Genomic DNA, 24,338 nt, shown 5'->3' with positions numbered 1-24,338 from the left:
ATAGAGGATACCATGGGCCTCATGTGGACTGCTTTTTGTTCAGCCCATAACCTAAAAAGCAAGACATCCAAAACCAAATATCTGTTTTAAGTTCTGGATGCAAAAGAAAAAAATTCTGTTTGGCCTTTAACATTCCATACCATCTGCTACCCTTAAACCAACAAACAGCAGTACACAGATTCACAGGTGCAAAAACTGAGTAGAAACAACTGCAGAAAATCTTCTTACATAATAATCTTCAGCACAATCAGTTTCGGATTTCGCATAGTTTATTTACAAAATGGTCTGATAAAACATCCCCTCCATACTTACAGCTCTCTGCCACAATGCACATGTTGATTTTAGCAATGTTTAATAGCACCATTAGAATATTATTTAAAATCAGGAAGGATCTTGTTGCAGTTACAATGATTCACAATCTTTTACATCCATGGACGAAGTAACTTTGAGCACACTAGGACTGTTTGCAGTTCCACAGTACAGATTCCTGGGTTCACACAAGGCATTTTCAGAATTACCAGTTATGCAAGGTACCCATATAGTCAGTAGCTACTATAAGAATCTTCGAGCCACAAAGTTTAGACTTCCACCATATTTGTATAAAGTTATCTCCATATCGTTTTCAAACAAGGCAATCACGCTGAATACTTTTCCAGTGCTTGTCTTCAAAACAAAAGCAAAAAAGAGAGACCAATTAAGAGTTTTGCTTTCACTTCCCCTTGCTTATTCTCAGTTAACATTCTAACCCCCAAGTTTTGTTGAACACAAGCCAATTCAACCCGCTTATCTGCCGCTGCAGATCCGAGACTGCTGGGAACAGAATGAAGGCTTATTTTACTGCAGTTTAGATCCAGCTGGGAGCATGCTACATACCTATTGATAACAAAGAAAAAGCCATTCCCCTCAGATGGCACAAAGTATGTTATTATGGGCATACAGTTCCCTTACACAGAATGGAAAGCTGAAGCCTCTCTCAAGTAGTCACACCTTTGTCTTTAAAAGGGCCTGGTTGAGAGACAAGACTCAATTCTACCCTAATACAGTGCCCATGAGGGGGGAAGCAATGCCCAAGAGAACAATCAAGAATTTCAGGTTGCATAAAAAGTTGCGTAGAAAGAGCATGTGTATATGTACTTTGGGAAACTTCAATAGCCATGACAAACTTCAGGCAAGACTATAAGCTTACTTTCAAAAAGATTTAAGTTTTGTTTTTTCCTGCTTTCAATCATCAGGATTAACTTTTCTTTCTGTGCTTTCAATCATCAGTACAGTCAACAGAAATTAAAAAAATATTGCAAAGATACCTTAATATCCAAAGTCATTCCAGGCGACAGCTCTGGAGGGAACAATATAGAAAATTGCTCTCTGCCAGTGAGACCCAAAGTACTTGGGTTTTCCCCAGGAAGAAACTGAAGTGGAGCTATGCCAATTCCAATCAACTGACTTTTATGAACTTTCTCATAGCCTTCAGCTAGGACAGCTTTAACACCCTACAAAAAACAGAAGTGATTTTGTATTTCAGTACAGTAGTCAGTGACATGCAAAAGCAAGCTTCAAATACATATCACGTTCAAAATCTTGCAATTCAAACTGAAGAGTAAAGAGACTGCTTTGTATGAGTCCTGTAAATAGGTAATATCTTTCAGCTTTACAGCTAGATGAAAGCAAATAAGCCAGAGTAGGCCCATACAGCATGAAGTGGAGTTTTAATAACAGAGAGTGACCATGCTGTAGATAGCAGGCAGAAAATTCCAGACCGAACGTATTAGTTCAAACATTATATTAGTTCTGAATATTAGTGGACGTTAGTCTCTAATAGCTAAATACTTATGCCCCACAGAGACTAAACAGAGGTCAGCACTAGATAAATAATTTATCTCAAAGTCTGGAATCTAAGATGGTAAGTTATGTAATTAGGAAATTCAGATTTATCCTGACTTAGTGATTCCCTTCTATGAAGATTCTAGCAAAGAAATTGAGAAGTCTTTAAAAACAAAATGTGGTACTATAGTCAAGATTGAGGACAGTTTCTAAACACATTCATGCCCAAAACTAAACAATGTGTTTTTAGGTATTTCCAGAAAAGAACAAAAACAAACCATCAGTACCAGTAAAAAAGGCCCTTTTGCAGCCCAGTCTCTTGAGCTACCCAGTCCATACTTCTTTCCCGCTAGAATAATTACAGGGATGCCTTCCTTCTGGTACAACTCTGCTGCTTCAAACACATCTAGCTGTGGAATAATGAAGTAAAATAGTTTGAGTGAGTTCTAAATCTGCATCACAATTTCAGAGTAGCTATGCAAACAAATATATTTTTACCGTTTGTCCTGATGGGAAGTGAATTGTTTTAGGAGCTGGTTTTCCTATGAACTTATTCAGAAGCTTGATATTTGCAAAGGTACCTCTTGTCATCACAGCATCATTACCCCTTCGAGCTCCGTAAGAGTTAAATTCACGAGGTGTGAGTCTAGAATAAAAAGAATATTTAAAAGAAAATCAGTTATTTTAAAGATTAATCTGGTTTAAAACAATATTATTATTTTTATAATAATTATTGCAGCATCTCTAAGTTTTCAGTGCAAGAGGTAAAGAACTATTCATCCAAAAAATGTAATTGTTATAAATCATGAACAAAATATGTAAATCATTTCTAGATTATTCATGAGGAAAGCTGCAATTTTAAATTCATTTTCTATGACTTCATAATGAAGTGCTATGAGCAGTATGGTACTTACAGAAGAATTATGGGGAGACTGTTCTAGGAAACAAGCCTGTTTAGTAATCCTCTTACCTCTACCAGCATATTTATTAACAAGCCTTGTACCAAAATGAGAGCTTCACTCATAAATCAAACTACCATCCTAGGATTAAAGGCCCATTATTTCTTTCTCTCAGACTGAATGCAATAGTTAGAAGAGTCCACACCACAGGCTATAATTTTGCCATGCTTCACTGATACTGTAATAACAATACACCTTTGCAATATAACACAACAACATAATTTCCAAAATATTCAGAGGTGTGACACTGAATAGCTCAGCACCGCATTGTGTTCTGTCTTTTCAGAATTTCAGTGGAGGTGAAAGGCACCCACTACTGCTGCAGGATGCTCACTGATGCAGAGGTACATTAGAGCACCAAATCACATTCATTTATAAAACTGGGCTTCATTTTTTTAAACCATATATGTTTCTAGAGCTTCTGATCTGTTCTGTGCATCTACCTGACTGTTCTTGAGGCCAATGACAGTAACAGTGACTAACCTCACATTAAGAGAAGATCGGTCACGTGCTTTGTAAATTAGTAAATTATTTTTGCTTTGGCATGCATTTAGCAGCAGATGTTACCTTAACGACAGCTATGAGTTCTTTAAGAGTGTGTCTCAGATCTTTGTGGTAACCTTGGACAGAGACTGCAAGAAAGGCGATTACTGGGATTGCAAGACAGGTGCTTACTTATAAACACCTGTAACTTACTATTTTGCTTATTCATGTATAATCTCCACTTTAGGCAGACAGGCATTTATAAAAGAAAGCAACAATGCTGATCAGTTATTTGGCATGTGAAGCAGTCCTCTGATATAGACCTGATTAATATGAGAAGTCCTTACCCTTTGTTGGTCAGATACTTAGCAGCAGCACTACTCCTTGCAATGCTTCCAGCAGGGGATATGTGATCTGTAGTTACAGAATCTCCCAAATAGAGCAAGACATGGGCATTTTCAATCGGCTGTGGTGAAACTGGTTCTTTGGTCTAAAGGGGAAGGGGTGGGGGGAGATGGGACACACAACAACAACAAAAATAAGAAACACATTTTTCTTCCAAGATCCTTAGAGACCTAAAACATATCTGCAATGTATGAAGGCACATTGATGTACAGGCTCCACTCATTCCACAGATACAAAAAGTATTTAAAAGACTGAGAAATATTAGTGATCAAATTTGTTACTTAAACATCGAAGCTTTACTGGAATAGCTATTCCTTTACTTAAATGTAATGCATATAATCTGGTGGATAGATCCAATATACTTACAAGTTTATCAAAAAAGGAAGGACATCTGATGTAAGTAGATTTTAAATCCCAGGGAAATAAAGTTGACTCAGGTGCCTCCAGTAAATTCCATCGTTTGTTTCCTTTCTACAAAAAAAGAAAGTTAACCAAAAAGAACAGAGAAATTGATTTATGATCTGTTTACGTTTTGAAACCAAAGACTTACTGGTGATTTCCTTTTTAATTTCTATTACATACTGCAAGTTACCTTATTGGATATTACTTAAGAATCGCTATTTAATACAAGTATCCATCTCAGTTAAGTCCTCCTTTACAGTAATGGAAATAACTGACAAACCAATCATATTCAACTGGAAGATATTATAAAGCTACAATGAAATGCAATCTTTAAGTTATGTTGAGCAAAAGACCATTCTTACCTCCATTTTTTCTTTCAATTCCTTAAACATGGATGATATCACACACTCTTCCTCCACTGTGTGGAGTTCTCTTCGGGTGGGCCAAATATCTCGTAAGTAAATACTTTTGCCATTAAAGCCAGTGCCTGAGTAAGATTTTAAACAGAATAGCAGTTTTGAAGAATAAAATATTAGACTTTTATATTAGAATATAAATATGCATATATTCGGGTCTTCAGAGATGGTACCAGATATGCAAAGAATTTCATCAGTGAAGTGGATGCTTTGCTTTAGCTACGAGCAACACCAAATATGACTGTGCTTTCTCTTCAAATATACTGGTTTTGTATGCTGAAATGCATGTGAAGAAACCTCTTCTACGTATGCATTAGATGCAGAAATATAAAATGTAAGGAAATACTTACCCAAAGGCTCAGTTTCAAAGTCTATTCTAACAGTGCCTGCAATAGCATAAGCAACTACTAGCGGTGGAGAAGCAAGGTAGTTGGCACGGACACAGTCACAGAGACGTCCTTCAAAGTTCTTTGTTCCAGACAACACTCCACAGGCAATTATATCACCCTGAAAGGCAGACCCATATATATTTTTCTAGGACTTTGTGGTAAGTCAACAAAAAATAGCACAAGCTGTTGAAGAAGTCAGATGTGCTTTTGGCATTCCACTGCAAATACTTATTCTAACACTTCAATTTCAAGGCATTTTGTTCTCTCCCGCTACCCTTCCTCCTTCTCCTCCTTTACACTCTCAACCCTCTGATGTGTTCTCCAGTCACTTCAGTGAACTCCCCTCCTGCCTTTTATTTCTTGTGTTTTTCTTCTGCTTCACAGGAGAAAAATGCTGCAGCTGTTCAGGCACTGCTGGTTAAAAATCACTCAAGCACATAGCTCTTTAAAACCCTCCTCTTCATTTATGATACAAAATCTACACATTGCATCCTCCATAGGATTAGATCCTATGTATTTATCTTGTAATTTATATCTATATGCTACAAATACTATTTGTTATGTTTATTTACATAGCACTGAATTACCACAGTCTCCCTCTGGCATGCAGATGTGCAAAAACATCATGCAAAGTCCAAACCAACAATAAAGTATATTTTGCACGGATTACTGTATTTCTTGATCGTTTAACTGGGTGAGAACTATATTTTGTATTAAACAAGCCTTAGAGCTTTACCTGTTTTATTGCATTCCTGATGGCTTCTGGCAAGGGGGCAGTGTTTCCAACACAGGTTGAACACCCATAACCAACAACCTCAAACCTACATTGGAAAAAACCAAGGAAGTGGCACATTAAACGATCCCAAGCAATTTGTTAGCAAAACAGCTTTTTCTTTTATTAGCAACCACTAAGAAGATTTTTGTCCTTTGACAATTAGACTTTTTAGGAAGTGAACAACAGACACTACATCTCACTGATGCAAGCAGGAAGATACAAGGTAACATTTTTGTAATCAATCAAGACAAGTCAAATAGAATATCTCAACATGTTAGTTCCATAAGTGATGGCAAAGCAAACGCAGTAACATTCCTCACAGAGCACAGCTGGGCACTGTTACAGAACTATGAACATAATCTAATTGTTACTGCTACAGAGCAACCAAAAACATGCTAAACAACCCACGACAACAGCAATGTTAAGAAGAGACTAATACAGAGTGTCCTGACAAATTTACATCCAGCTTCCACTTTTAGAATATATAAACGAGTGCATCCTGTGTTGTAAGACAGTTACAATTAAGTAGATAGCTACTGAAAAAACAGAGCTCAGATGAGGTAGAGATCTACATATAGTAAATTGTAAGGTGGGAATAAAATGGAGTAAAACACAACTTAAGCCAGCAAGTAGTTAAAATGACAATCTAGTAAGTTAAGAACTAGCCAACCCAAAATGAACAGCGATGATATTTATCAACCTGTATAAGACTCCTGTGTACTATGTTCCTAAAATGACAAATGAAGCAGGAGTCACAACTTACCCAAGCTTACTGAGGTATGGTAATACTCCACTTGAACTGAGGTAATGTGTAACCATTCCACTGCCCGGTGATAAACTTGTTCTTATGTAGGGCTTAACCACTAGGCCAGCTTCAACAGCTTTTTTGGCCAAGAGTCCTACCAAAAAAAAAAAGACAGTTTATGTTTTGTATATCCCTTAAAAGAATATCTATATGATGCTCCCTTAGTTAAATTAAGCATAAAAAGAGGATGAGTAGACCTTCAGTTTATTAAATTACTAAAGCAACTACTCACCTGAATAAAGTTTCTTAACTCATAACAATACCATTCAGTTTTTCCTTCCCATTCCTATAATGTAGATGCCCATTTTATTTTCTACAGAAAAAAAAAATCTCTTTCCCATGTTCTAGCTGACAGTGAAAATTCATTTATTATTCTTCTGATACAGGCCACACAGCCTCAAAGGGAAGCTTGCCTTGGCCACAGAGGACCTCAAAAGAAGAAAGCAAAGTCTGAGAAAGGATTAAGTGTTCTGGGAAAATTGTATGCAGCTTGCAAAAGTACAGCACATACTCCTTAACTAGTGGCTAAAGCCCAGAACAATTGTTCAGCAATATGGATTTTCTTTCCAGACTCTGCAGCTGACTGTAGTTCAAGCTACAGTCATCCAGGATGGAGTCAAAGCTAAAGCCCACCTCCTGCATCAGTTGTGTCACTATGTGCATTCATCTGAAAAGAGCCCTAAAACTGGTTACCTGTTGAAATACTACCAAATGTAAATATTTTGTAATTACCATCATTAATACTGCTTTATGACACAAATTTTGAGATTGTATTATTGAAAAGTAACTTTCATTATATAACCTCCAGAACATACAATAAGTTTAAGGCTAGAAGCTCACAGTTTCAAACCTTTAAGTCATGTCATTACAAAGAACCTACAAAAATGAAGGTTAAAGGCTGTGTAAACATGGGAGCACCATTAAGATCAAGTTAGTTGTCACTAGTCACAACATACCTGCAGCAAGCATGACAGATGGATTACAATTATTTGTACAGCTGATTACTGCAGCAATGACAATGCAGCCATGAGATAGCTTGTATTCGTTTCCTTCATACTGAACAGGTACAATGTCATTCTGTTTCTCAACTGCAATCTGAAACCCTTTAACACCAGACTAGATGACAAAAATACACATTAGCAGTTATTATAGTACAGAAAGTATGACATTACAGCAAGACAAAGTGAACTCTCATTTTAAATTAATACTCAGCTGTCCCATTAAGAACCCTTAAACAGATTTTAAAAGCAGCCCTCGGTTCATGCCTCTATCTGTATCTACAGTGGTCTCATCCTTCTTCATAATTGCTTTAACTTTGCAGCAATTGTGAACAAATGCCAGTCAAAAAGCATGGTTGATCCCATGCTCATTTCCTGCTGTACATGAAAGAACAATCCCTTACAAGTACATGTCTAATTTTATACAATACTTGTTTCTGAATTAGAAACATACCCAAGATTTTAATTGGAAGAGGATTATAACTAAAAGCAGACTAGGTCCATTAACATTTCACACCCTCCAGCTCTTCAGCGCTCAGTCATCCTCCATACGTCCCTTTCAACATCAACCATTCTGTGATCCATGATCAGTTATGGTTTCTCTCTCTAGCACAACTGATCATTCTGTATTATACACCTCATTACAGGCCAGAAATGCTAAAACCAACAGAAAGAATTTTTACAAGTGTCTAAGTGTAAATATTTGTAATACTGCTGCCAGTCTTCAACTTTAATGACAAACACTAAAAATGAAGATGCATTCCTGTATTAGCTGCATTCTTAGATGCATATGCATATTCCTAATAAAAAATATCACCTGCAGAGTAAAAACATTTCCTCTGTGAAGTCAAGTTAAGCTGCAAGCAAAAAATCACTTGTAAGTTAAGAACCCAGAACACTGATTAGCTACAAATCTTGGAAGTCTTTCTGCATCTCCTTTAAGATATGATGAGTTTTCTTTTCTTACAGTAATTCTGTTTTGGAAATTAAGTAAAATATAGCTGTTTACAAAACTCTGAAAATGGGAAAATGTTTCCCAAGCTTATGCTGTTTATTACTTAAAGTTTTTCCTCCCTAGCAATCTAAACTGTGAAAGTAAGGATTTTTGGAAGTTCATGTTCCTGACAAACACACCTATGATTTATGAGCTACTATCCTCAGGACACTTGTCAAGCAAGAAAATAATATAATTGGATAAGCTGTTTATATAGTAATAAAGAGGGCTCAGAAGGTATGCAAGGAATGAGTAACATCACATTTATTCACATAGATTATAGGAAGTACCTTTTGAAGAGCACATCAGTTGTACAAACCTTTTCATTTAAGCAGGCTTGGAAGTCGCTTTTCATGTTATTAACAGCCACTCTATCTTGGGACCTCTTGGGGCCACTGACATATGGAATTATAGAACTTAGACTAATTTGCACTACCTAAAAAAAAAGAAACAGAGAAAAAGTATGCATTATCAATCCCAGCCCAACATTACATTGAATATACTGTTGAGACATCCGGATCTCGTTTAAAATCTGAATGTTCTGAGACATTAAAACTCTGGGCTTCCATTTTCAAGACTGCCCACTGTAATAGGCTATTAATCTTATTCAAAGTGTTTTAACATTATCCCTAACTTTCCTACCATCCATAAGACTTACCTGATCACTCGGGAGTGACAGGAATTCAGTATCTGTTAGTTGACATGAACCTCATTGTACTTCCCTTCTTTCCCCCACCCCCTCTATATTTTGCAAACATACTCTGCTTCTCAAAATTGTGAGTTAATAAATGCAACTTTTATTAAAGCAATGCAAACTACAGCAGGAGGCAAAATTGTTAAATCAGCAGTAGTTATTTATTATGAGAATCAAACATACAGAAACAAGTAACTTCAAGCATACCTGGGAATACTCAGGTTCTCTAGAAGAACTCTCATCATTTCTAAATAACTTCACAGCTTTAAGATATGCTTCCATGACCTCAAGCTTGGCCTTGTCAAAACCTTAGGAAAGTTATTTCAAACATGAGAAAAGTCACATTAAAAAAAATAAATAAAACAAAGCACACAATTCTCAGAAATTAAGACTGTTTCAAGCATATCAAATTTATCCTTGAACATCCAAAGTACTTTTTTTCAAGGCACACCACTTCCATACACCAACTTCCAGGAGCCAACTCAAGAATGATACACAAATTAAAATACTTTTTTTAAATTAGCTTAACTTTCCTTCTTATATCAAGGAACAAAATAAGCTGTTCCAACTCTAGCAGTTATAACTAACTAAATTTACAGATTTGTCCCTGAAGTTCATAAAGCTTTTCTCTATTAAGATTTACTTGTTTAATACAGATCATGTGCTTAGTTGATAATAACCAGTATTAGTGACTACTGTTAGAAAATGTTTCATTTGCTCTGCACTGACCAGACAAAACATCTTTGTTTTAAAAATGTTTAACTCGTATTTAAAAGTGTCAGATTTCAGTGTCAGAAAGGCTTACTAATGTGAATGAGCTTTTTTTGGTATCTGTTACGCTGTGGCTTTCTCTATTTGCAGTAGCTTGATAAGGAATTGACATCCTTCTATCAGCTTGAAATGTCATCAAAATAATGCTCTTCAAAGGAAAAAAATCGTTACAAAAAACCAGAAACGTGTTGTGATTTGTTTTGTGATTTCACTTATTTCTAGTAATCATTTTAGATTTTGATTTTGTAGGGAATCTACAGGTGGTTAAAGGATTCATTTCATATTGGGAAGACTTATATTCCATACGCTTTTCAAAATATAAGTGAGAATTCTCTTAATACTTTTCTTTTAAAGGCTTACCTATGCTTTCAAAAACAAGGACTCTGGATGTTGAAAAAATAACATGATATTAGTAAATGAGGTATTATACAAATGAACCAGACTGGACACAAACCTCAAGGACAAGTCAACTATCCACATGCCAGTGTTGTGCATACAAAAAACTACAGCCTCACTTAAATACATGGGATACATAGAGACAAAACAGGCCACAAGAAAACATCCATGCCAATAAAGCTGGTCAATAACTCAGACCCAAGTGCCACATACTAAGCATCCCACAAAACTAGCCAACAGTAAAGGTGTGGTACAATTTTTGTGGTAGGTATTACTCAGATGCACGAGATTCTACAGGATAAAAGTTGTAGCCAAGTACATCCCATGACGCAGCCTGTTACTGTACAGCAGAATTTTATAAATTAAATCCATGTCAGAACTCTGCAGAAAATCAGTGTTTAAGAACTATGGAGTTTTAAGCAAAAAACATATTGCCACATATCTAACACACTGTTACAATGAATCACTATTTTAATTTCATCTTTACCTGTATGCTTTAAGTGCTTCAATGTCACATTATCAACAGGGAAAAAGCTCAGAATAGCACCATATTCAGGACACATATTAGCTATTGTGGTTCGGTCTGCTACAGACAGTTGGGAAACTCCACTCCCAAAAAACTCCACAAATTTTCCAGCGACATCAGCCTGCCTAAGATGCTGTTTAAAAAAAATGCACAACAATATTTGTTATGTGAAGAGGTACAATGCAAGCAATGTTTGTTGCAACAATTCAATTAGCAAGTCATGAACGTTTAAAACAAAAAGCTGAAACCTTAAGGCCCATGTCTGCAAAAAAACCCAAGCTCCATTAACATACTGGGTTCTAAAAATCTACACTGGAAGTTGGCATAAGAAAACACACCTCCACCTGCAATTCAGTTCTTCAGATTTCCTAGTCAAGAACAGATACACGCTTCTTAAAGCATCATGCCAGAAAGAAGAATGCATTTTCAAAGCAATCGCAGCTCTTCAGCACTTTGACCCTAGCTCTTCACCTACTACAACAGCGACAGTTTGTGCCACCCTGCCAAAACCCTGTCTTCAGAAAATATATTCTTGAGTTATACTAGGTTACAACCATAGATAGGCCCTGTGTCTTGCAGGAGTATTTTAGAACAAAAAGGGTATCCAGAAAAAGTTTGAGCTAGAGAAGAAGCCTACATGCTGTCAGCAGGAGAAAAATGGAAAACAGGGCTTCTCTCCCCTGCCTCCAACCCTACACACATACTTTTTTTACAAAATTATTTTTTAGTGAAAGAGGGCCTGTAAATAAACCACTAGAGAGGGAAAAGAAAAACACCCACTACTTTGGAGGACTATTAAATAAAAATGGCTAGAGATTATATGTATCTTTCTGCACCGCCATGATTAAAGGTATACTAAAAATACTCACAGCACTTAACTCAGTTCTCAAAAACCACTGGTAGCCCTTGCAACAAACTTTGCTTCGTTTGAAAACTTACTTACCTTTGTAATGCTTAGAACAATATCTATGGATGTGGCAAGTGGGCTGGCTGTGCCTGTCAGTTCACACCCAACTACCTCAGGCAAAGTGAGAGTAACCGGCATCCCCAGCATCACTGCTTCTGTTTCAATCCCCCCAACACCTGGAAGAAGAATATCATGTTGCTTTTCATCAGTTTAAGTAACTGACACTAAATATTTTGAGGTCCTAAAATCTAATAAAACCCTTCCTATTAAGCCTAAAGGCTACAGCAAGAAATGTAGACATTCTCTGTTAAATGTTTGTACATGAAAAATAAAATCAAGCAAGACTACTGCTAAAGTTAGAATTCACAGTCAACCAGAAAATATTTTGTATCTGAAATTAACTTTCCAAGAGAAAAGAAACCTTTATACAATTTTATACTGCATGTACAAACAGCACTTACTTGAATATCAATTGGGTTTTGGCTATTTTATCTTTAAATTACAAAAAGCAGTTTCTCGATCGAAAGAAATGTTAGTTGAGATTACTTTTAGACCAAAAACATTCTGAAGAATAATTCAAGACAGAGTTTGTCATGCTTGAGACAGAAATATCCAGTGGGAAGAAAGTATTTCTCAGTAATGCTTTAGTATGCCTTTCAAAGTGCTATCAAGTTATCCTTAGCATACTTACCCCAGCCCAAGATACCCAAGCCATTTACCATGGTTGTATGAGAATCTGTGCCAACCACGCTATCTGGATATAGGAAATCTTTAACTTCAAAAACAACTCTTGACAAATACTCCAAGTTAACTTGGTGCGCCATTCCAGTCTCAGGTGGAATTATGGAAATATTCTTGAAAACCTTTGAACTCCACTGTAATTTTTCCAAAATGAGAAAAGAGAGTTGCATTTTTTCAAAGGTATATTTGATTCTTAGAACATAACTAAAATGACAAAACTAATATGCAATAAAACAGTACTTGCTATTTACACAAGTGGCTTTTGCTCATTTGTCAAAGAGAGCTACGTGATCCCCTTGGATTCTATACATTCTTAATCATTAACAAAACCATTCATTCAATTCCTGCTGAAGGCTGAATCAATAATTCATACCTACCTTTCAAAGGCACAGCTGGGTCAGTCTCTTACCTTCCAGTTCACACAATGGATTTCAAGCACAGGTAAGACTAGTATTTAGACAACAGAACCTAAGCACTTGTATTTATAGGAGAATTTAGTCTAGATTTTACGCTCCCGGATGAGACTGAAGATACAATTTAGAAGTGTTTTGCTACACACAAACTCAGGATGCTAGATTTAAAAAAGCTGATGTGGAAACTTGTAACAGGATTCAGCTTGGCAGTTTCCCTCTTTAATAATGTAAAAGCTAATTTGCAAGTTTCAGAAAGAAACCTCCTAGTCTACCTATACAAAAAGATTTTTTAGATCTTTGCATCAGATTCTTAAACCATCTTAAATTAATGGATGAAGATCAAATACCAAATGTTGCAGATCCCTGGCTAGCAACAAAGAAGCTGATGTTGGCCACAAAAGACTTCCATTAAAAACAAGTTTACTGGCATTGCTCCCTAGTTTCAGAGCAGCAACATCTCAACACCGGCTTCTGTTCAACGCTTCCAACTTCAGTAAGATTTGTAACAGAAGTATGGATAAATGAACCTTTTACCCAGAAACTCATTGTGACCTAAGGCACTGAGCTCATTAAGAAGCATTACAAGACTAATGCTTCATAAATATCTACTTTGTCCACTGCCTTCACACCGACAAGAACCAAATCAAACTAAATTTTTCAAGTTAGAATTACAAAAAATTATCTCCCTTTAAGCAACACCTAGATTTAGAACCTCTGCTGCCTAACAATTTTTAGGTTTCAAGTCATAAACCATGTTATTAGCCAATTTTCTGTTCCCATATTAAATTCAGATTTGAGAGTCTGACATTGCTAAATGATTACATTTAATTTATCATCTAAATCTGAACACTGGTAGACAAAGGGAGCAAGCTTTTAAAATAACCAAAACACAACACAATACAAAGCCCACAGGTACACAGACATACCTTAAAAAACTGAAGCCGCTCTCTATTTCTGCCAAACTCCATCTCTTGATTTTTCAATACTGTCTCAGGCCTAGGAAGATATCAAGTTTGCAAGCACTGTCATAATTTATTTCAAACTACAGAAGAACAAGTTGTCATTTTTGCTTGTTTGATGAAAGACTCATTTAAGCCTGCAGCAAAATTTGAAGTGGTTTGTTAGAACAAAGATAATCCCTTCCTTGCAGCAAGCTTTCTGTAAACAGTGAAAAATAACTGATTTCATCTGTGCTGTGCTTGAGAACATGTTTATTCTACGTATAGTTTGCCTAAAGCATTTGATCTCAAAAATACTCATTTTAAGAGATCTATTCCCAGCCTGTACTACAATACATAAAAGCTTCCCCCCCACCCCCAAATCAGCAGTCTTACAGGTTGCACACCTCAAAATTCAATTACAGTAAAGAACCAAGATGTTCACTAGTTCACATAAAACACACTCTCCATGTTCAGTACTAGCCCTTTAGCAGCTGAGTAGAACATCAGGTCAATTTTAACTATCCTCCATTTATGTACTTTTTGCCTCCAAGCCACAATTTTTTCTTCACAAGTACTCATCAGTACAGTCTCATAAAGTGAACCATCTTTTCTTAAGTGTTATTTATTGAGATACTGATATTCATTATAAAGGAATAATCCACAGTTTAAGAGGAATAACCTCTGCTTTGAGAAGGTGGACAAGGAAGGGAACACGCTTTGTACCAGGAAGGAAGTCCTCAATTTTCTAGAGGGGTATTTTACATCATGACTCTTCCCTTTCTTCTCTGCAGTGTCAGAAGGTTAGCAGCTATACTGCTTTGCAAAGCCCCGAGGGATAGTCATCATTCACACTGCAGCTTAATAAATACCACCGCTGTTTTGCTGCCAGAAATATTGATATTGCTGAAAACATCACTAATTCTGCATTCCTACACCTGTACTGAGCAGGAATATTTGCATACCTATAAAATTACCAAGGCAATCAGCATCATATAACTGTGGGATACAGATTTGATCAGCTTTTAAATTCTACACCTGTCCATCACAGGAAGATAGGGAACTGAACAGCCTATCAGACAAAAGAGGTGGCAGCTGAAAGAGGAGGATGATTACATGTAATTATCATAGAGGGAATGGTACACAGTGATCTGTTAATAATACTGAAAATCTGGACAAGGCAGATAGATGAGGTTCCCCATGGCCATTACATACAGTCAGGATATACACTGAATTTCAACTCGGAGAGAGATGGACTGTGAGATTCCATAGAAGCTGGGGGACGATGTATAGGCTAGTTCTTAGTTCTTCTTTAAGAACCAGAGACTTTTGAGAAGTTCTCACACAAAAACTAAAATTTACTTTTAGAAATAAATCAATGCTTCATTGATTTATTCATTGAGGTTTACTTTGTAACATACAGGGGATTACTCCTATGCTTTGTTGTCCTTGTAGAGAAACGGGGAAGCCTCAATTTAATTTAAAAATCACAGCCATGAGTCACACAGTTGGCCATCTGCACTGTGTTTAGTAAAGCCCTTCTTATAAAAAAAAAATTATTGTCAAAAAATAATAATTCAAATCTGCTACATCAGACCTTCTTCTAGATGCTGAAACCTGTCCATGGCACATGTGAAGAAGAGTACAGAAGGATGTTTAGAAAAAAAAAAAAAATCACATCTCTGAACTGTCACAGGCAGTGCTTAACAACACAGAAGGGTGCAAATAATTAAAAAAGGAAGCTTTCATACTCAGGCACCGGCTGAAGATGGAAAGGACAGAGGATAGGTGTGTTCTCAATCTGTGCAGCAAATTGTCCTGAGTTGCGACTCGAATCTCCGGCGCTACATGGCCCCTTGCAGCCAGTTTGACCCCTGCAAGGTAGCTTCCGAGGCTGTGCTTTAAGTGGAGAAAGCTTTGCCATCGGCCTCTGTGAATCACCACCTCCAGGATTTGGAGCATTCTGTATTGCACTGTAACATTAAATAGAAGAATAATTTAGACATTAGGAATTTTGCTCTTTTTTGGTGTGTTTTTTTTTTTGCAATCCCTTCCACAGATTAAAAGTAATATCTAAAAAAATAGTTATTTTACTACAACCCTGTTGCAAAGTAAACTACCGCTGGATAAGCTTAGTTAAGTAATGTAGTTTGGTAATAAGTAAGTGAACAGAACTGGATTGTCTGAAAGATTAACACCAGATAAACAACTCCTTCAATTTGCTCACAACAGACCAGAAATATTTATAAACAATGTTACAAAGGTTAAACTCAGGGTTTTACACTTCAAAGGTGTGGGCAGAGCCTCATCCAAGTGGTGGACTCGCTGAACATGTTTCTTTTTTTAAGACAGTGCTGGACATGTTCTGTTAAATCCACAGAGGAATAATTAGACAAACCTTTCTCAAGGAAAGAAACATAACTTAATTATTTAATTAGGCTTTTAATACAAATTCAAAGGCTCAGATAAATTTTATACACTATTCAAGTCAGCCACAAGACAGACAGAAAAGTAATTTTATTTTTTAAAATAAAGTCCATATAGCACACTACCCTCTATTTGTACAACATTCAGTCTTTGCATGAGAGCAAAAAAGCTTATGTGAAAAATGAGTAACTTTTTACCTTTCAATATTTACCAAATCATGGATTCATAATTAAAGCCACTGCTTTCTTCTGCTTTAGTAACACAGAAAGCTACTTAGTTATCAAATTGCAGGATATTGCAGGGCCTCAGAGGATACCTTGTCTAAATCCCAACTTGAGGCTCTGATCAGCAGGAGATGGAAGCTACACAAAAGCAGCACAAACCATCCTGTAGGGAAGGGTTTCTTATCATAGGCCAGCAGCTGCAGAGATCCTGTAAGCTCTTCAAAAGTGAAACTACAGAAGCCAGATTTATCATTACAAACCAGCATGTTGAGACCTCTTGCCAACACTTGGTCTTTCTGATAATTTTAGGCTAGCCTAATTGCAATAGAATCAGCTGTCCCTCCAGACACAAGAATGGATAGACCACAGAAGTGAAACAACACATATGCAACACAACAAATGATTTGCAGCTTCTTGCTCTTCACTCTAATACTAACCAAACTGAAATCCTGTATGTATTTGGAAGGTCTACAGAAGTGACTTGTACACCCATGTCCATTTGACCACAGACCTTTTCCCCATGAACTTTTAAAATTCCCAAAGAGCTTGAGCAATTTACACAATTCTGCATAAGTCTGAAAGGCTTCATAATGGAGGAGCAGCGAAGAAGATGGAGGGGAGCTGCATTATTTACTTAGTGTTTACTTCAGCAAACACTGAATAAAATGTGAGTTTTTCCTCTTTCGCATTATGTTTTAGCAAAAGGCAACCCCAGGCTGTTTTCATCACACTACTGCCTGTCAGAAAAGAAAAACCAGGCTGTCAGTTTTCCAGTCCCAATACTTTTCCAGACTCCTATAAGTACACTCCTCTCTCTGCAAATACATGCACCCTTTTTTAATCTGTTGTAAAATCCAGGCCCATAAAAAAAAAATCGTAAGCTATGGGCTGAAATGACAGTCTTTCAATATGTCCAGTAGGATTGCAAACTGTTTCTCTGGAGCTGTGACAAGGCAGTCACATTTAAAAAAAGTTTTGTTTAACATTAACAGTAAAAACAGGGTAAAGCAAAATCACAAACTCGTTCTGCCTCATTCTCTTAAGACATTATTTTCTGGAAACATTGACAGATCCAGTTATTTCAGCAATCTCTTGCCCAGAATTTGGGTTGTCAGTCAGCTTCATCCATAACCCCTCACAACCGTTCTCTCTCTCCTAAAATAACACAAGAGTGTTATTTTATTAATTTTTATCCAGACCTCTTTCAGATACCATCAGGTCTAGTTTCAGGGATCCACACAGGACAAATGACTTGATGGGATAGTACCAAGTCCAGAGTGAATCCATACTTCGGTATCAGACAAAAATGTATCGTTCATCAAAAAAAAAAAAAGAGGTACGTTACCATTTGCTGAAATCAATCTGCAGAGAATGGTCAACAGTGAGATCAGTTGGGCAGGCAGGATTGACTTTCACAGGATCTCCTCCAGCATTTCTCACAGCTTCCCTCATGGCAGCAAAATCCACCATTGCTGGAATTCCACTAACAGATGGAAAACCAAAATAGTATAACAACATGGGACATCAACTCACTAAAATACACAAGCTTCTTTTTAATTTTAACTTTATTTAAGTTTAGATCTACCTAAGTTCTATTTCAGATAATAAACCCCTACTATTCTATTCTCTAAATTTTAAAGAACTGGAAACATTTTTAAAAGTTAATGGAGTTGGTACTCATTCATAACAAGCAACAGCATGTTTGAAGATAACATACAGAACAAGAACATAGGAACATCTCAAAGATAATTACGTTTCTCTTTTGTCTTGCTGTGCTTCTGACCTGTGATGGTACTTTACTAAAAAACTAATTTTTAGATACTTATTACCTTCATGATAGAACCTTGCTATGCAAAACAATGCTCATGATATACATTTTAACACCTTAGCATGTATTATTACGCTTCTTACAGAGCCAGCCATTTCTGAAGCTCATGTCATTTTACAGAAATATTCTTGTTGCTATTATATAGATAAGTGTACCTGAAGTACCAAACTGAGAGGAGGACAATGTTTATATAACACAGTACTATATAAATCTTCCCAACTTTGCTTGCTAAGCAGAAGTTACCTATTTTCTATTAATATCACAATTCCTTTTTTTAATTATCTCACTTCTTGATAAATGTATAGTTAATGAGTCAGCAAAACAGCTTAAATTTAATATTTGCAAATTGCTGAAGGACTACCCTTTTAGCAATGCCATACTCAAATCACAAAGAAAGTTAATATCCTAAGAGACTTCTTTTTAAATATATGTATTATTCATGGATTCAGCTGATTTACATATACTTGTGGAGTAAGCAATAGTTAATCTTCAGTTATCGCAAGCAAGAATTCTATATATTTCAATGAACTGTCAGCCACCTGGCTACAGCCAAAATGTCACCACTTCCATTTGTGTTTTGGCTCCTATCCTGTAAAGTGTTCCTTGTAGGCCAACAGCTTCAGCCTCGCCATCCTGCACTAAAACCAGGGTACCCTATGGAACAACTCCTATCCTTGCATCACATGTAATGATCATGAGGAATCTACTGGATAGCAGAAGCAGTGCACACATTTCTATTGAGAAAAAGAGATACCTCAGTATCAAAAGGCTAGGTGCTATTTATTTTCAAGCCAAAGAATTGTACATACAACTCAGTGAGTTTATACAGATTATTTCAGTGTTTTTGGCGTACACACACACACTTACGTAAAGTCTTGAAGAACAACTCTGGCAGGACAGAAGGGCACTTCAACATTATTCTGTTTTGTTTTCCAGTCTAGGATGTTCATAGCATCTGTTTCTTTCACTAAGAAGCCATCACAGTTACGGATACTGGATTCAAACAACACTCGTATGGAATAAGGCAGAGTATCTAGGGCAAAGCAAAATAACTGACTTAATTAGTGCAACACCTTCAGCTTAAATAGTTTTTTTAAAAATTACAATCTCACATTTCTAACGAATTCCACTTTGCTAAGGATTGGTAGGATGAGAGCTACAGAAGCCTGCTTTTCCAGTTGCCTTTGGATTTGATCTTCATTACACAATATGGAACAGTGAGTTGCATACATTGCAGAAGATGAGTTATCATATGGGATTTGAATGGGAGATACCAATGGCTTAACTGCGCTGTGTTAAGACAGTGACATTTAAGAAGGTATGCCACGCTGGCAGGAGAGAGATGCAAGGAATCTAGAGCTGGGATTACTGATCCGAGTGGGTGAAAAGCAACAACAACTAGAATATTCAAATATATTTTTTTAACTGTAAATTCCACCATTTCATTACTTGAGATACCAAGCCAAAAGCATCCAATGTCAGAATATTTTCTTTTTTTTTTAATACAGTGATATGAAGACCAGAAACTATTCTGCCATGTGCCCTAAAATTAAACACATTTCATAATATATAAAAAAGAATGAAATTTCACTAAATACAACTTTAGTTAGTTTGTTACTGATCTGGATTAAGGTATTGACTAGAAGCAGCTTTCTGGCACAAAAAAATTTAGGGAACTGGAGATGAGGATGAAAAAAGTGGGAGGAGAAAAAAGAAGCAGATGTCACTATTCACTGCAAACAAAAAAAACAAGATTAATTCACATTTCTCCCCAAATCCCATTATTTTCAGCACCATTCAAGCAGGCAAATGACTTTACGAAAACAGTGAGAAATATAAAAAAGTTAGCTGGAAGAAGAGGGTGAAACAATTAAGTTCAGGCTTTTACAAAAAAGTTAGATTTGGTGGTCTCAACCTAATCCCGAGTTTTGTCCACAAACTATTAATATAGGATTTGCTGACTCTGTTCTTATTGTATGTCTTTCTCAGATATTACCCACTGTTGTCCAATTAGACCAGTCACTCAAAATAATATAAGGACGTCATCAAAAATACATCTGATTAGCTGTAATGCCACCACTCACTTTATTTAAAAGCCAAGTTACCAGAAGAAAATTGTTTTGCTTTTTCTTGGATTACAAGTAATGCGCAATGTGTCCTTACGGTGATAAATCTAACTGTCCAGTGGGCTGCTTGGCAGCCAACAGCTGTGGAGAAGCTACTACTTCTCTCTATTAGGCACTAGCAAGCTCACATCTGCAATATTGTGTGTAGTTTTGGGCCTTCCCAGGATACAGGAAATCTCAAGAAATTAGATGACATCCGGCAAAGGGCCTTCTAAGACGGTTATGGGGCTGCTGCACCTGACACACAGGAGCAGCTCGGAGACCCGGGTTGCTTACCCTGAGAAGAGAAAGCTAAGTGAGCTAACTGTAGTCATCCACAACCTAACAGCAACTGCAGAGAAGGTGAGGCCTGACTTCTCAGAAGTGCATAGTGAAAGGACAAAAAAAAAGTCACAAGGTACAGGAAGGGACACTGTGACAGGTTACAAGGAAAAAAAGTTCACAGAGAGTGTGGTTAAGCACAGGATCAAGAAAGGCAGTAGAATCTCCATCCTTGCAGATTTGCAGAGCTCAAACAAGAAAGGTTTTCCAAGTTAGCTCTAGTCCCAACAAGAGGCTGGACTGGAACTCCAGATGCCCCCTCTGCCCTAACTCATTCTGAGCTCTTTCTATCTACCATTTTCCCCATAACTGAATACTAATTTAAACACCAGAAAATCAGATTCTCCCTGGCAAATAAATCAATTTACATTTACATTAGTAATCTGATAACTTAAATAGGCACTTATGGTCAGATTAGTCAGAAGCCCCAAGGCAGAGGGCAAACAGGCAAAACCCAAAATTAATGTTCTAGCAACAGATGCAATGAGCAATTCCAGATGCTGGATTTGGTATCAGTGCTGTCCCACACTGTGCCCAAATTGTATTTAATATCTTGCTAATACATAGTTAATATGAGGCTTCCAAGTTCTGCACAGAAGTTTCTATTGGAAGACAAAGACACTCTTAGTCTAGTCCATTTAGACTCCTTCCCTGAATAGCTTCAGGAATTCCCACTGCTGCTCCAAGCTTTACGGCACATCTTAGCAGAAAGTAGTATCTTCTGTTTATATTTCCACTCCTGTCACAAGGCTTTTCAGAAAACTGCTGTAGAACTGACTGGTTTTGTTACTACCACACCACTGCTTCTTTCTGGACAAAGCCACAAACAGAAGCATTTTACCTCCTTCTTACGTGCTTATCTGAAAGATTAACTTCATTATTACAAGTAGTAGAAATTTGCAAGGGCACACAGCTGTTGCACAAAAGTTCCAGCAGCCATTGTGCACTAGCTCCTCTTTCTCTTCCCTTCAAACAACACAGAAGAAGTAATTACTGCTGTCAAATATGGGTTTAAAGTGAAATACCCACTGGTAATTTTTTAGTTAAGAAACACATCACAAATTCTGTGAATATGGGAGAGTAATTCAGACTTTGCAAAACTAAAAAAAAAAATCCCAAATACCTTTAATATGTACCTCAGGTAAGTATTTTAGGAGTTTAACATGAAAACAAAGGGAGAGAATGAAAGTATGTTTTGATTATCTGCAAGAGTAAAGCCTATTCCAGCTGACACTGATCTATAGCTCTCTCCATCTGCATGTATTCCCCTCCTCATCACATGTGCACATACTTTTTATTTTTTAAAAGGCACCCAGACACAGAGACCCAATAAAAGTCTTTTTGGCACATACCACTTAGTGTTATATTACATACTAATGACATACAATACATTAAGCAATTGTATGAACACCACAAAACCTCATCTTTCTGCAGCAACTGCAGTAGAAGCTATGTTCTAGTAAACACACAGTTACCCACCATCTGAAGTTGCTAGTAAGGTGAAAATAGAACACCAAGAAGCAGTACAAAGTTATAGTAAAAACTATATTTATTTTTTAAGTACTATGTAGGAGTTCTGTCACTTCATTTTTTCCAACAAAGAAATTATTCTGATTTGGAGTATTGCTGAAAACTCCAGCAACACCTATACTTTCTCCCTCACTGAAAAAAAGCTACATGAAGTATTACCCCCTACCAACTTCATAAAGCAATAACAGATTGGAAAATTATAAGCTTTCAAATACTTCTATTAAGAACTCACGTATTCACAACTGCATCTCCTAACATTCTGCAGCAGTAAGTGGTGCATGTTTACTACTGGTACCATCCTAATTACCAACAACTAAAAAGTATCATTACCATACTTGGCGCCTCCAAGCTTTGAGACATTGTAGAACTTCTTTTGTGGATAGTTTCCTAATGCTTCAATTACGAGCTGGTAAGGGCTTCCTGGGGCAAGAAAAAACAAAAACAAAACCAAAAAAGTTACAGCACTGATAGAGGACTCATAAGAACAGCTTTTTATTTCTGATTTTACCAAAGATAATGTTATTCTAGGACTGTAAGTATATCATAATATGGAAAGGTTTCTAAATGGATTGAGACACCTAATGATGTAGATGTGTGACTAAGATGAATTTTAAAAGTATCTGTAACATTAGGTGTATACAGGTCATGCAAGTAATCAGCAGTCACACATCTGAATACATTTGACCTTTATTGTCTCAGTTTACCATTTACAAAACAGGATAAATGCACCTCACCAACTCAGATAAGATACAAGTCTTAATATAGTAGAAAACAAAGCATTAAGTGCTAGGCTAACGACAAACAAGAGACAAAAATAAACCTCATAACAGCTATTAGGTGGAGAGAATAAATAAATTCTTGAGAAGAGAAGTAGTGGCTCACAGAATGAACGTTTTAATTCAATAGCTAGCAAACTAAAGGGACAGTGCCAATGACATACTCCCTCAGGCCTAAAGAGCTTCATATAGTAAAAATTTAAGGAAATAAAACCTAGATTACAAACAGTGGGGAAAATGGTGTTAGTTCTGACATCCCAGAGCTGATCCTGCGAGCACAAATACCAAACGCTGGATCTGCAGCGGAACACTTACCCTTTGTTTGTTGTTTGCTTTGATCTTAATACACTACAGTTACACTTTCATTGCAAAGCAAATGCTACATCATCAACAGCTATCGAGAACTGCGTCACTTGAATATCCGAACAATTAACAAGACCCCCGAATTAAGCCGAGTACCGTTTAGGCCTCGGCCCAACGAGCAGGCACCTTTACACGACATCCCCCGCTCGCCGCAGCGTTTGCGGCAGATAGAAGCGAAAGAGGGACAAAGATGGTGGTCAGGAATAACGGAAGGCCCGCCGAGACGGGCTTACAGCCGCGGCCAGGCGCCCCGGGCAGCCACCGGCGAGCGGGCGAGCCCCGAAGCCGGCCCCGCCGCCGCCGAGAACAAAGCGCCTCCCGCGGCGGGGGCAGCCGCCGCCGAAGGCGGTAACGGGCCCGGGCGGGGGTCGGCGGGTGCCCCAGAGCGGGGGGAGGGGGGGGTCGCCGCCCCCTCCCGCCCGCCGCAGGCCCGGGACAGCGCTCCCGCACAAAGGGGAGCTCCCGCCGGCGGTCGCGCAACGGGGCGGGGAGGGAGGGGACAGCGGCGCAGGAGACGTGAACCGCCTTACGCCGCCTCACACCGCCGCGGGCCGCGCTCGGGCCAGGCCGGCCCCGCTCCGCCGCCGGCCGGTGCGGAGGGGGCGAGACGATGGCCCAGGCCGCGGGGGTCCCGCCGGGTAGGGTAGCGGCGGCCCCCGAGGCCGGAGGCAGCCCCGCGGGCGGCGGCGGGCCCGCTGCCACTGACCTGGCCTGACAGGGTCCATCGCTGGCGACCATATTAGCTCCGCGGGGAGAGGAGCGGCGGGCCGGGGGGAGCTGGCCCGGGCGGGGCGACCCCAGCTGTCGCGAGAGTGCGCCCAGCGCCCCGCCTCCGCGAGCGCAATCTCGCGAGAGTTAGACTGCCCCGGCCCGGGCCTCCCGCCGCTCACGAGACCCGTCGTGGCCCCCG

General features: G+C 38.1%; 1 protein-coding gene across 2 annotated transcripts; it reads right to left on the bottom strand.

Moving 5' to 3' along the window:
• Positions 1–251: 251 nt before the first annotated feature.
• Positions 252–24,338, bottom strand: IREB2 (iron responsive element binding protein 2). Of its 2 annotated transcripts, none has more exons than XM_072869600.1 (22): positions 24,135–24,338; positions 22,620–22,709; positions 19,180–19,364; positions 17,830–17,967; positions 15,585–15,806; positions 13,822–13,891; positions 12,433–12,616; positions 11,778–11,917; positions 10,796–10,967; positions 9,349–9,449; positions 8,767–8,883; positions 7,412–7,571; positions 6,414–6,549; positions 5,612–5,696; positions 4,837–4,993; positions 4,433–4,557; positions 4,035–4,139; positions 3,611–3,753; positions 2,320–2,467; positions 2,109–2,231; positions 1,305–1,490; positions 252–663 (listed from the first exon to the last, which is right to left on the bottom strand). In XM_072869600.1, the coding sequence occupies exons 2-22, from the start codon at positions 22,647–22,649 to the stop codon at positions 553–555; spliced, it is 2,838 nt and encodes a 945-aa protein (XP_072725701.1). In that variant the 5' UTR covers positions 22,650–22,709; positions 24,135–24,338; the 3' UTR covers positions 252–552. The 2 variants fall into 2 exon arrangements, with proteins under 2 accessions (XP_072725701.1, XP_072725700.1); XM_072869599.1 differs by having other exon boundaries at positions 19,180–19,345; positions 24,135–24,337.

This window comes from Ciconia boyciana, chromosome 8, assembly GCF_034638445.1.
Source record: "Ciconia boyciana chromosome 8, ASM3463844v1, whole genome shotgun sequence".
NCBI classification, from domain to species: Eukaryota; Metazoa; Chordata; class Aves; order Ciconiiformes; family Ciconiidae; genus Ciconia; species Ciconia boyciana.
Note: the sequence above shows the minus strand (reverse complement) of the source record. Positions and strands in the feature narration are given on the sequence as shown.